A 14,249-nucleotide genomic window follows, 5' to 3' on the forward strand; every position below is an offset into this window, starting at 1 on the left:
GCGAGGGAGGCTTGGGGTTGGGGGAGATAGGCGGAAGGGTCCATGTTATGAGCCACCGTGGCTTGAGCAGTACTGAGCAGTGAGAACAAGGTGCCGACGTCGATTCTTAGGACTGAGGAAGCAATAAATAACAGCTTATTCGGGCCTTCAAATGGCGGAGACAGCTGGGTTCGCCGGTCATTTGACGATCGTTCGACCATGCTTCTGCTTTTGTTGCTGTATATATTTTTTTGCTGTTGTCTTGTTTTAGTAATGGCAAGTGCTGTAGGAAAGAAAGGAATAGCTCTCTGGGACGGAATTTGGCGGGAAAACGAAAGGATATGTGTGCTTCGCGTCTTGAGAACAAGTTGCTGTTTAGTTTACTAGCTTTACTTAGTTCTTGCATGGGCGGAAACTAGAAAGTAATTTAAAAGTAATTGAATTACTCAGTCGAAGTAATTGTAATGTAATTTCACTTTCTGGGAGCAGTAATGAGTAATGTAATTTAATTACTTTTTGCGCTTTTCAGCAAAGTAATTAGTAACGTAATTTAATTCCTTTTCAAAAGTAATTTTGCCATGTATGTCACAATCGATTTGGGCAACACATCCCCACGTGGAAGCCTCCCCACTAACATCCGTGGGGCAACTGGGCGCGCCTGCTCATTAGACACTCCCAAGTTACATGGGTGAGACTGGGCACGGTGGGGCATCATCGCGACTTGTTTTATTCATTCTTTCTTGCACGCCAGCATGGGCTAAGTTAGGAGGAGAGGAGGAGCATAATTTTTGATCGCCCATTGCTCTGTGCTAATGAAGCTAGCTTAAGCATTTTTGCATTGCAAAGAGGATTGATGGGTTACCTATTGCTCATGTGCATTTTATAACTTTAGTAAATTGTTTTAATGGGCCATTTAAAGGCTTCTCCCACTGTTCTAATCGAAGGTTGTTGCATGAGCTCTTCTGGAGTCAGATTATCGTCACATCCCCACAGCACGTGCTCATGTGCAGCTTATTTCATTCAAGGTATTTGCATTTTGATGCACTACCAACCTTGAGGACACCTGCTAGCCTCCCAACGATATAAGCATGGTTCTTGCCCATATCTCAGTGTTATTTCTACCTACTTGCTCAGTATGTTTAGCGAAGGCAGGTAGATTCGTCTCTTTTTCCTTTGTCAGCAGAGTTGAAGCCTGCAGCTCAATGCCTTTTCATCTAGATTAATTGCATGAGGCTGGCATTCCACCTAGTTGGTGACTTCCCTAGCTGCAAAAGTGGACTGGTTCCTTATAAAAATTTCACTCATGAGAGGGGGTCTCCAAAGAAGCTGGATATGCGTTCCTGGTGCCTGTAGATATTTTTGCTGTTTGGCTTCAGCTGAAGATTTACTGCTGACATTGAGTCCAACAGTATGAACAAGGGCGACCACAACGGATGCAGTCTCCTAGCAAAGCTCTGGCAGACAAGTCAGCAGTATATGTATAGTTCCACCTATAACCAAATACATGTACGATACATTAGTCATGGATGGAATATGAAGAACTGTAAAGACTGAAGAAAATACAAGTGAAATCTTTAGGGCAGGCTAAAGATGTCAATGTTGCAAATGTAGTTTCATTGGTTACTGGAAAGGCTATGGATTTGTTGGATTCTAGCAGAAATCAAGGAAACCAATGAAGAATGCCCTCTTCGAATACCAGCACAAGAATTTTAACTAACAATCAGGTATGGGCTTTTGGATTGCTCCTTCAGACCCTAACTGCTCAAACTACTGTTAGAAGCACGTGTGACTAAGAACCTGAGATCTTATATATATGTGCATTTATAACTTTGTGGAAGTATATAATAATGCACCTTGATGATATCTTAGGCCATTTTATTTTTTACAAGTCCTGAACGCCAGGAAGCTCCAGGAAAGCATCTTTCAAGGACTCATCTTCAGCACTAGTCCTCTCGTCAATGATGTTCTTGGTGAACAACGCAACATAGTCCCGCGAGTCTTGTGGAATGTACATGAGCTGTGCAAGCTCATCATCTTCCGTGAAAAAAGTACGCATTCCACCGTCATCGGTAATGTCAAGAACAGGGCGATGGCAGTGTTTATAACTGTTGGCTTTCAATTCAATACAGGTGCACTTCCGTTGTTCCCAGTGACCTCTAGACGCCCTCATATCACTTGCTGATGCATCAGTGTCTCTTTCCCTATCTAAGATTTCCTCAGCAGTCTTGCTGTTGAGTGTGCTTTTACCCGATTCTTTAGAGCTGTTAATTACTGCAGAAATTGGTTGCTGATATTCTGTTATGCAATCTTCACTAAACTCTTCCAACCCTGTACCCATGGTACCACCACAAGGTATGTTATGCATTTCCCTGCTTTCTGTCGCCACATCGGGAAATGGCCTAGCTTCTCTTGAACCCGCTCTCGATTCCTCATAGTCAACAGCCTTGAATGCCTCTTCTTTTTCTATGCTGGTGATCTGGTGAATGTGTTTTCTAAATGCCATGCAATGCAGGTGCTGCCGCTTTTCGTAGCGTACTCTGAGGAGTCGAATGTGCTCGAGCGCCTTACGCCAGCTGGCAATCATGGTGGCATTTCGCTGCTGGTGCTTTGAGTCTGGCGTGATGATGAACAGTAGCCCATTAGGCCTGAGGAGGGATGCTGCCTTCTTGCAGAATGTCCACCGTTGCGTGCAAGATGGCAGGTACTCTAGGACTAAGCAGAAAACGACTGCATGGAAGCTGTTCTCAGGCAAAGACTTAAGGGGGCGAGGCTCGCTTTCTGCCAGGTCCTCCCCATTTCCACAGACCACTTCCAGCTTCAGAAAGTCACACTCGATGACATCCTGCAAAGCGATAAAAAAACGATATGAGCATGAAATACGTTTAAAGAGCCCAAGCCCTGTCAAGTATGTGTTCAGACAACAAACTCTATTTTGCAATAAAGAGTGCAGAAAGACCACATGCAATAATATGTCAGGCTTGAGTGTCAGATGCTCAATTTCTCTTTAACAAGGCACTGCTCCTGAATAAAGAAGTTTTCAAATAGAAAAGTTGAAATAAATTGAGTGTTTTACATAAGACTGTGAATGGAAGTCGCAAAAAGCTTAGAAAATGAATGAAACTAGTTACAGCCAATATTTTTGTCATGGCGCTTGTCCAAACTGGAAGCTTTTAACGATCAAAAATACCTAACTTGTAACTGCCTTGAAACTCTCAGGCAGATCACAATGATAGAAAATGATAAAATTATTACAAATAATAAAATTTCTTTTTTCCCAAAGGGGAGTATCTATAAGGCAGCCTGTTTACTAGATATATAAAGAAATTGGGAGCGTTAAGGAAAATTGTGCACCCTGCCATTTGCATACTGTGGCTACTCTTGCTTGAAGCTTCCATATGAAAGTTGACTGCAGTATTTCTTCAGCAGAAAGTGTATTCCAGCAGAAGTGGTTGGTGACACGCATGTGAAGGAAACGGGGAGGCAGATGTGTAACTGCCAGTAAATGCACCACACCATATATATCATTTTGTGAAAACATTTATTAAAAAATCTATACACTATTGGGCCCTTAAGATTGTGTTGAAACTGTAAAATTGAAACAGTACTTAGTAAAGAACATATATATCTCTGCCTTCTTATGAAGTTCTTATTGTCGGGGCATACACATTAGTACCCATTTCAGCAATGAAATACATCAAAATTTTAATCTGCTATAAAAAACTACACATCTCGCACAGAGCATGCAAGATCAACTAGTCGAGCACAGAGCTTAGTTGACAATTATTTCTAGCATAATCTACAGCCCTACCAGAGTCTGGTAGGCCCCACAGCATGTGTTTTGTTGCAAAATTGCCCCTTAACTGCTGCAAAAGCTATGAACTAGGAACACGGGAATGATGGCAGGAGGTTGAGCCCATTGCCAAAAAGGTGCTGCGACAAACTTTTGAAAACAGCTCACACACAAACACCCTCTAATCCTCTTCCCACATCAGTTATTCTTCCCAGTGTGGATGGCCTACATGATCCCTACCAAGGATGTGAGCTACTGTACAGAAAAAGAGGCCTTCTTGTTGAAACTTCGGTGACTAGGTAGTGACTACTGCCCTTCCATATTTAGTTAAAGTGTCCACTGCTAGCATCAACATTCTCTGTTTCCGCCAATGAACTGTAACCATTATAACCATGACAGCAAGCATGCCTTAGGAATTTGGTTGTTGAATTTATGTTGCCTTATCTTTTTAACCGAAACATTGCTTTAGAGCTAGCTGGCACACACTGCATTATTATGCAATAAACAGCATCCTAGTAAACATACACTGTCCTTCTGTCCCTTTGTTACCTCTGTGGTTCGCAAGTCAAGGCACTCAATCTGCATAGTGGCTGAGGGATGGAAGACAGTGTCCTTATGTTTCCACAGTACACAATGAGTAAATAGAGAATAAGCGAGTGTAGCTTGTGCTTGTTGACTTCTCGCCCAGCATGTATACATAGCATTTGATCCCATTTCAATTCGTACAGATCCTTTCCCCATTCAGCATAGAAAGTGCAAAGTGATAGGTCAAGGGAAAGCTTTTATCCTTTCTAAAGCTAGCAGGCCCCAGGCCTCACTAGGGATCAAAGTCAGCGTCTTCTGCATGCAAATCGGATGCTCAGACCACTGCACTTATGACCACCAGGCAATCCTAGTTGACCACTGCTTAAAGGGCCACTGTCCAGGGAAGGACCTTTTAGGCAAAGGAGCCCAGTGTTTCGATCAGGTACCGGAGATAGTCTGTGCAAAATGCTACAATGACACGCGCCGCAAAGCAACGAAAATACAAATCAAAGCTCTCTCATGCTCTCCTTCAGGAAGCCAGCTTCCCCGTTTCCTGCGCTGGCCCGTCGAACCATAGTAATGACATACTTCCCGCGAACGACGTCCATTGGTCCGTCTCGCTTTCTGAGGGTGAAGGATGGGTGTCTACCGCTCGCTGCGCGCTTTTCCCTCGCCACGGCCCGACTGAATCCAGAGGCGCGCGCTCCCTCGCCCATTTTTTTTTTCGCACAGGCGGAGTGCCACGCCCCACCTCCCGCCAAACGCGGAGGAGGAAGGGGAATTTGTCTTGCGGAGGCTAGACGACCGGGTAGGAGAGTGAAAAACCTTTGCGAGGAAACGGAAGGAGAGAAACACGACAGAATCAGGTGATTGGGGTGGCTGTAACTGCGTTATTAGCTACTCTTTTCAAAAACATTTTGCGGCCTTGCGTTCTGGGGGCAAAGTCTCACAGTCACCGGGGAAGAAAATATTTTCGACCGGAGGGTGGACAGTGGGCCTTTAACACTCTGGTTCAAAGACACATTTCTTTATGACGTGTACCCACAGGCTACTGTATACCCCCTTTCACTTAAGGAGTGTGATCCCAGGTCCTTTTCGGAAAGGACATCCAGAGTCTGAATTGGGTTTGTTATTTATCTAGTCTGTACGATGCAGTCAAGGTGGATGTGCCATTACTACCAAGTTGATGAACTTGAGTCCTGGTGTCCACTGGCTTCTACCTGCCAAGCCCAAACTGCATAGGTCTGCTATCTTTCACGGACACCTTGGAACTCGCATGGCTGCCATCACAATACATGCTGGTTGTGTAGTACACTCCCAGATGACATTAGAGTGTGTGTGGGTAGTCATTCCACTCTCTCGGAGGGTTGCCCTAGACTTGTATGACAAGCCCGCCAGAGGATCCAGGGTAGAACAACAAAATATGGCTACACAGTATGAAGCAGCACTGAACAAGGGTAGAGTTTGCACAGGTAGAGCCTAAGTTTGCAAGCCGAGCCATAGTGGCAAGTTGTTAAGCTGTCTATAGGCCTCTTCGTTTGTAATTTTCTACGAGGAGAACAACTATGCAGCTCCCTCTGTTTGCAGTCTTGATAACTATGTCAGTTCTAGAAGCTAGGTAGTCAAGAGTTTCTCTTTCGACTGTAGAGCGGTCTTTGGGCTTTCGAGCTAGCTTTCTTTGTTCAATAATTTCTTTACACGGATTTAATATATAGGTCTAGTTCGGGGCTGCGTTCTGCATCAGGAAACCATATGAAGGAGGCTCTGAAGAGGTTATACGCTTCCAGTACATTACTTGGGTTTTCGGCAAAAAATTCCTTAATAAGCATTCTCCTCTCGAAGTCAGTTATATGATGGTAATTGGGCAGAAAGTTATGCCCTATCTTAGAATCTGTTTATCATTATCATTTAAGGATTTAGAAATGTCAATGACCTTGCCCTCATCTATGTCCTGTCTCGTAAGTGAAAGACGTCGCCATTGTGAAACTGTAGGAGGTATGCCTAGCTTCCTAGGTGTATGATTATCTAGTGGCAGCTGATCTCCTATGAATTTACGCAGTTTTTTAATGAGAAGTTTATGTTCTTTTCATGTCATGAATTCTTTTAGTGCTTGATGTTCGTCCACAGTTAATGTTACCGTATCAAATGATTAGTAACTACATCTACTTGCTCTTGACAGCATTGTTTTAAAATGGCTATAAAAGCTAGTGACATGTCATCTAAAATTTTTTTCCAGCGACTGAATAGCTCAGTTCAGAGCATAGAGAGAACACAATTTGCATTGATCCTAAGCCCTCTTGGTATCATTATTTTCGTTATGTTTATATGTATGTAAACGCGAGATGTAGTTAGTGTGTTTTGTAGCTAATTTTCTAGCAATAAGAAAGGGACAATGCTTTTTCTGGGAGATTTCGGTTCTAGTTCTCAGTCATTTCCCCTTGTTCCTAGTGGACTTCCTGATAGGTGTTTTGTCGTTAGGAGAGGTTGACTTAGGGCTGATGTTCACGGTGAAGTCCACTTCGGTATCCGCGTGGCAGCTGGCGCCTTGCCTTGGATATGTGGGTGTGTGTGAAGGTACTGCAGTATGTCCTTGGGTCCGTGGGTGTGCGTTGTTTTGCTGCTGTTGGTTCTCTCTGTGTGCACCTGTCGTGGGTCCTGCCAATGGGAGGTCATGGTCGTTCAGTCAGCTGTTTCGTGCCAGCCTAAGAGGTGTGTGCGATATGTTCAAACGGTTGCGCCCAATTAAACAAGTTCCTCATTCTATAGTATCATGTTGGCCATTAGTCGGACATCTCAAAAGTTGGGGTGTAGTCCATCTCTGGCTGGTTATACCTCAGGGTCATGTTAGATTTCTGCATGGTAGGTGACTTCGATGTATTCATGGCTTGTGAACAACACTCACCATCTACCCTTGTTCAGTGCTCTTTCAAGTCTGTCAGAGGTCACTCAGCTGCTGAGGCTGAATTATGCTCCGATCACATCACAAAAACGGTCACAAACCTGTCAATCATCCCCCCCCTCCTATTGGTCGACAGGTCCGCCAGTCGGAATCAATCAATAGAAGCGCGGCTAGGGATTGGTTTGTGACATGATAGGAGCACAATTGGGCCCCTGGTGAAAAATTGGGTGATTGTTTAGAGCCCCGCTTTCACTGATTGCGACACAAAAAATGAGTCATAGCCAAAGGTTCACAAGCAAAACAATATTTATGCAGCCACCAGGAGATATGGAGAAATTACATACACATAAGAACACATGCACAGTAGTATGGCATCCAAAACAAAGTAATTCATGTAAAGCACTAGAACAGAGGCTATAATACAAACAGAGATATTGCAACAATAGAAGGAGCAAGGAAAACGAAACAAGTTTCAACTTATTCACTGAGTGTCACAGTGACAGTCCGACAAGTGAAGGGTCACAATGATGTGCCAAAAAGTAGAATACACTTCCTCATAGGTCCCTGGTTGTGCGTGAGCAGGCGATGCTCAACAGGATGACCATGACGCTATGTACTGTTCGTTTACAAGGCACGTCAAGCTCTTTTTCGTTGGTTCATGCCTAGAAAAATGTATACACATGAAACACAAACAGTACTTAAGTCCTCTAGTCCTCCCGCCCAAATGCACATCATCAACAAGTGCGAAAGATTCTGGAATTATTAAGTCCCTTGTTCTTCAGCTGGTCAGTACTGCTTTCAAGAAAAGAGGGCACCCCTGAACATTTTGCATAAAACAAAAATTTTTCTTCAGGCCTTCCATATATTGCACTGCTAACTGGTTGGTTCTTGTTACTTGGCCCTGGCTTCCCAAATGTGCGCATAATTTTGTGACACTACCATCCCTTCTAGCCTATCATGAAACAATATTCACATAACACAAAAACCACTCGCTCATGCATGCACATATCGACTCAAACAGTAAAAGCCAAAATTAATGGTTGAATACAATCAGGCCCACAAATTTCAATGCCAATCTGCCTTTTTCACAAAAATGTGGCACCCTCTGGGAGTAGTTGGAAATTTGTCCGCTACTGGTTGAAAATGCCCTTAGGAGATGCAGCCGCCAGCGAAATGACGGTGTGGGTTCTTGACAACTAGTGCCGTCTATCGCGTAAGCCTGTCACAAATGTTAACTACACATGGCCTCCGAGATCAGCTATGGCTGCGCCAATCACGGAGGCCAAGAACTGCACAAATGCAGCTGGGGTTGGTGGTTTGTTTTCAACCAGGAGAGAGGCGCACATGCGCAGAGCGGCCTTGTGAAAAAGGCGGACAAATGCCGAGTACAAGGCTCACAAAGCTAATTATAACTGCTATATGTTGTGCCTCATCAAAGCCTCATGAAAAGCACGCATGAGAACCTTCAGTGTACACTCTACAACTTTTCTCAACTGCACAGCTTCAAAATAACAATGCTGCTACAAGGACTGCACAAATCCTATTGGTACTTCAATGAGTTTCAACTGCAATTACTTTGTCAATGCATATAATGTTGACTCTCTGATTAGTTAGCTTTTGCAATTCAATTCTGTTTCATTCAGAATGATTCAGGCTGAGCTTCCAGAAACTAATCTAGCATTTAAGCCAGAGCCTTAGCTTTTCCTTTTATCCAGACACAGCTCCAGGCGACAGCTACTGCTTCTTAACAAGTACAGCTCACAAAGTGCGCTGTACTCTTATGCTACCTCTGACAGCTCTGCCTACCAATCAAAACAGAAAAAATCATGGCACAAACTGGTTTACCACTTCTCCTTCGGTGGGCTTTTTGCCCTAATTTCACTCAGAACCACTCAGTTTGGCAATGAACCTGAATCCTTTAGGCAAGGCAGCCTACAACTTACTGTAGCTAAGTGCATGTTAGAAGGCAGTCAACTCAACACACTTGCAACTTTGCCACTAAGACATCAGCTAAGAATGGTGGTGCATTCACCATATGACCAATTCGGGCTTTCAGCAGTTCCTTCAAAGTTCTCTGTGAACAAACACACTGAGACCACCGTTTATTTACTGACCTAAGAAACAATTTGCTGGCTTCTATCCACAAGCTTCTATGCATCTATCCACTTTCTATACTCATGCTATGGACTTCAACTGAACTACTGTCATTCAAAGAATGTTGAAGCTAGAGTTTCACAGCAAGCAACTACTTTCCTTACTCAAATTATATTTCTTCTGCCTTTGCTGCCCTCCGTCTAACTTTCTTGGCTTCTTCTCAAGCCCTTGATGCTTTTTTCTCAACCTTCTCGCTTTCTATCTGAGGCTATTTTTCTCTCTGGTTAACCTATTCACGAATTCAGCCCCAGATATCACCATTTGTAGATGCCAGTCTCAATTAGCTCTTCCAAAATTAATTCTGAAGAGCAAAAGTGTCTTCAAGATAACAAGCACCTTAGCTACACAGTTGTTACTTTATGACCAGCTTTCATTGTTACCAAGACAGAGAATGGATCAGAATCAAAGATTAACAAACAAAGCAAACTGCAGAGCAATGAGTCGATATAGACGAATTAACACTACTCTGTACATATAATCTGCTGTTTTATTTGACTTACACCACTTGTTCCCATTCCAAGTAGGAACAAACAAATATCTGAGAATGATGGATGTTCTTGCTTCCCAGAACTCAGTGAAAACATTTGAGACGTTTAAGCCAAGAAGTAAAGGAATGATGCAACAGCATTATTGCTCCTGGAGACCTAGCGAAGCCTTTTGCAGATCTCCATTTATTTACACTCGCTCCTCCCCAATTTGCCCTTTGCTATTCGCTGAATCCCTGATCGGCTAATGTGTACCACTTCTGTCTCACACTCATTGGTATATATAATATATCACATTATGGGCAAGAGCACCCTACATATGAAAAATTTCTTGAAGGTTTCTGAAATAGAAGCTACCCGGTGTTTCTGCGAAAGCAGAGCTCTTTGTAAAGTTGTAGTCATCTTGCTGCGTTTCCTGCATCATTTTTCTGTTGATTGTTACATCATGTCTTCGTTATATTGCTGTTGTACTTAGTAATTTTCCGTTTTGTGAGTGTATGTAAGTAAATTTCATTACCACCGTTCTTGAATATATTCATGCCTCCAGCCAACGGTCAATCACGCGCGGCCCCTATGGCCGGTCAGCAGTCTGAATCTGTCATTTTGCAAGCTGCTCCACCCCCTCCAAAGTACGGAGAGTGCAATGGTGGGCAGGCTGACCCAAATAATTACAATTTCAGCTCCGACCAACCAACCAGCCACCCACCAATATCTTGACAAACTGGTGTCCACAACAGGTATCGCTGACCATGATTGACCTTGGCCGTGAGGCATAGTGTTGAAGTGAGTGTGTGCATGCTGTCAGAATTGAGAGCCAGGTAGCGTAGGCACTATGGCAGATTTGGAAAAGATAATTAATCTTGAAAGCAGCTTGGATTAGAGAGAACTATGCTGGAAGAAGTCCTAAGGGATGACCGTATAAGTTACCATATGTACATGTAAAATGAAGAAATGCACCATGAGCACATGAAGAGAAGCAGTGGTTTCATGATGAGGAAGAAAGGGACAAGACGCACTCTGCTCATTGGCAGCTAGAGATGGACATGGAGCTGCAACTTCATTTAACGAGCAGCGAGGGTAGCGGGAGTGATGAGTTGGAGGCTGCTTCAATCGAAAGTGAAGCGACATCGCGTTTCACAGGTGTCAGTCCCCATTGTCTCATGGTGCCGTTTAATGACGAGATGGACAACTTGGACTCCTACCCGACACGATTCCCGCTAGTTGCAGAGGCACAGAAGTGGCTGAGAGACCAGTGGGCTACAGCTCTCAGCACATGCCTCACTGGGGAGGCATTCAATATCTTTGGCCGCATGCCTGTATCAGATGTGGGAGAATATGACAAGGTCAAGCAAGCTTTCTTGCTTCATTTCTGCTTGAAAAAGGAGGAGTTTTGGCAGAAATTCAGGGCAGAAGGTCCCGACGAACATGAAATTCCGTCCCAATTCTTTTCTTGTTTGGAGAATTATTGGGAGAGGTGGGTACAGCTTTCCTAGTCTGAGAAGACCTACGAGGGTATCAAAAACCTTCTTTTGACAAAGCAGTTTCTGGATAACTGCACGCCTGCGATGACTACTTTTATTAAAGAGAAAATGGCAGGTGATGCCAAGGAATTGCTCCAAAATGCAGATAACTATGTAACTGTCAGGGGAGCCACCTATTTTGGCAAGCGTGCCCTGAAAAATGAGGCGCGACATGTCTAGAAAACGTCTGATGCTGCCCGTAAGGGCCACCTGGGAAAGCCACCCCCACCGTCCACATCACCCTTACTACGCTGCTACACTTGCGCATGACCAGGGTACGTCATGGTGCATTGTAAGGAGAACCGGAGAAGCCTCGTGCAGGGAAACAGGGCACGCCAGGCACGGAAAGGCATGTTGGTCTGCATTCAGAACGGCTATTTAGAGCTGAAAGATTGGCAGTTCGTGCCTGTGGTGAGTGCCAGCTAGGCCCAAGTGCCTGGGATCCTTTCCTTCATTGAGGGCCTTATCGCGGGGCAGAAGATAAATGTCTTGAGACACAAGCTGTAACATCTCTGTCGTTAACCAAGTCCTGGTTTCAATGTCACAACTCACTGGCCGACACCAAGCCATTTAACTTGTGGACTGATCCGTCAAAATATTGCCCAAGGATAGGATCAGGTTGATATGCCTTACAATATGGCAGAAGAGGTGCTTCGAAGGGAGAAGTGTTCGATTTGAATATCAGGAATATTGACGGTGCCAGGCATCTATCCGAGCCAGACCTTTCATGGAGGAGTGCCGCCCCGAGCACCGATGAGATTGAGAGGGGTACATCAAATTCAGTACATGCGCAGCCAAGTGCCCCGGAGAGCCTGTAACCGCTAGACAACAATCCGGGCAGCAATTGTCGGAACATTTGCCAGAAAACAGCATGATTTCAGCATCGAGGTCAGAGAGGGAGATAGCATCGCCAGTATTGGGGTTCCGAAATGTGTGCTACAGCGGCTCAGTCTTCAGCTTAGTAATTTTTCATTTGTTTTCTCAACTTTATATTTTGTGGCTTAATATTTTACAGTGTTTTGGAAGGTATGTTTGTGTGCTGTCTTGATACACTGCTGAATTACTCTGATCAAATGTGCAGAGCTGAACTGTCGTGACAGACAGCAGATGTGACTGCGCGAGCTGCTGGAGCAATGCACGATCTGGCAAGCCATCGTGGGAAACTGTGAATGCGACAATCTGTGCACATTCGTGATAGTGAAGTGCACGCCTTTGATTTTCGTGGGCTTACCTCGCGACATCTGCCAGTGAAGGCCCAATACTTGTTTTCGGAGTTTGAATATCAAGAATATCATTCTCACAGGTCCAGCTTGTTGTCTGAACCATAATTGTCCATTGCATCATAGAATAGTCACTCCTGAGTTGAGAGATGCGATTATCATTCTCATAGGTCCAGCTTGTTGTCTGAACCATAATTGTCCATTGCATCATAGAATAGTCACTCCTGAGTTGAGAGATGCGGTCTAACTGAACTGCAGACCAGCGACCCCACTTAAGACGAACGCTCGCTTATGACGAACAAGTCCAGTGTAGCCTTCGAAATATAAATGAGTTTTGGTGCTCTGTCCCAGCTAGAACGAACGTCCATGTGCCTAGCCAATCGGCTGTAGTACACCTTAATGCCACAGACCACTTTCCACATGGTGGGAGCCAATGACCCTGTCAATCACCTTGAAAGGTGATTGATCCTCAGTAACATTAAAGATTGAGTGATGGGTGCGAGATGATTGATGTCTGGACGCGTGGTATTAGCAAAACCAAGCAAAACAGAGCTATCGTTTGCCAATCTTGGTTTCACTGATTTTAATTACTGCTAACTGCTTCATATAAATCGTGACATCAGGCTGCAATGTTTTCTCCACAGAATGTTCTCATTGCCTGAGGAGCAGCGTGAAGCATCCACTCAACTATCGAAGGCAACTTTATTTTGTATCTGATTTTCCTCACTTAGTCAAGAATGTTAGGAATGGCTTTGTCAGCAAGGGTTACATCACACCATTTGGACACATCCACTGTGGCATAACTGAGGCTGCATGGAAAGTAGATAGCGAACATGTGCCACTCAAGGCAATGCCAAGCATTATGCTTGCACATGTAAAACCAAATTCCTTTGAAAAAATGAAAGTATACCTTGCCTTTCCAACTTTTCGGGGATGAGGTGATCAAAGGAATTGTCCTCCATAAAGACAAAATAACGTCCGTGTACCAATCAGTGCACACTAGAGAAGACTTTTTGGTGTGACTCAACAGGCTCATTCGTGTAATGACGTCAAGAACAAACAACAATGTACTAAGAACCAAGAGTGGCAATCAAATGTTTTTGGAAGAACTCTTGAAATATTTGGACAAATGGGAAGACTGCGTGAAGCCTGTTGGCGGCTGATTTCTTTCTGAGAGCACAGCTGCAGGATTAAGGGTGACAATTAAAAGTATGCTGGACTTCCTAACTTACCGTATTTACTCGCATATAACCCGCACCAAAAATTGAAAAAATGTGTTTAAAAAGTGGTGGTGTGTGTAATACGCGAATATTCCAGAGAAAGGGGGTTCAGCGGGTCGGCTTCACGGCAACGCGCTGCCTGCCGTGCATAGTCCGCATCCCCATCGATATCAACGTGTGTTGCAGTGCATATTATTATTGCACCATCCTTTTGACCACTGAAGGCCAGTATGGACTGGAAGAAGACCACGTGGAAGCGGAGACCACGGAGCACATCGTTTTGCGGTGCAGAACACTTCGCCCGGACATTGCCGAAGACGCAACGATAGATATAGTGGGTGCCCTGGGATTTGCAGGGGAGGATGGACGGCTGGATGAGAGAAGGGTAATGGTGACAAAGAGTAGGTTGGAAGATTGGTGGAAAAGGGCTAGGGACGAGTAAGTCTATAAAAGAGGG

At 44.3% G+C, this 14,249-nt stretch overlaps 1 protein-coding gene across 1 annotated transcript in view; it reads right to left on the minus strand.

Moving 5' to 3' along the window:
• Window positions 1-1,594: 1,594 nt before the first annotated feature.
• Window positions 1,595-14,249, minus strand: part of Samtor (S-adenosylmethionine sensor upstream of TORC1) — a 51,500-nt gene continuing 38,845 nt past the window's right edge. The window contains exon 5 of the mRNA XM_084583971.1: window positions 1,595-2,821. Coding sequence (XP_084440097.1) covers window positions 1,862-2,821 — 960 coding nt within the window. The 3' untranslated portion in view covers window positions 1,595-1,861. The remainder of the gene's footprint in view (window positions 2,822-14,249) is intronic.

This window comes from Amblyomma maculatum, chromosome 11 (assembly GCF_055883805.1).
Source record: "Amblyomma maculatum isolate TAMU_Amacu chromosome 11, ASM5588380v1, whole genome shotgun sequence".
NCBI classification, from domain to species: domain Eukaryota; kingdom Metazoa; phylum Arthropoda; class Arachnida; order Ixodida; family Ixodidae; genus Amblyomma; species Amblyomma maculatum.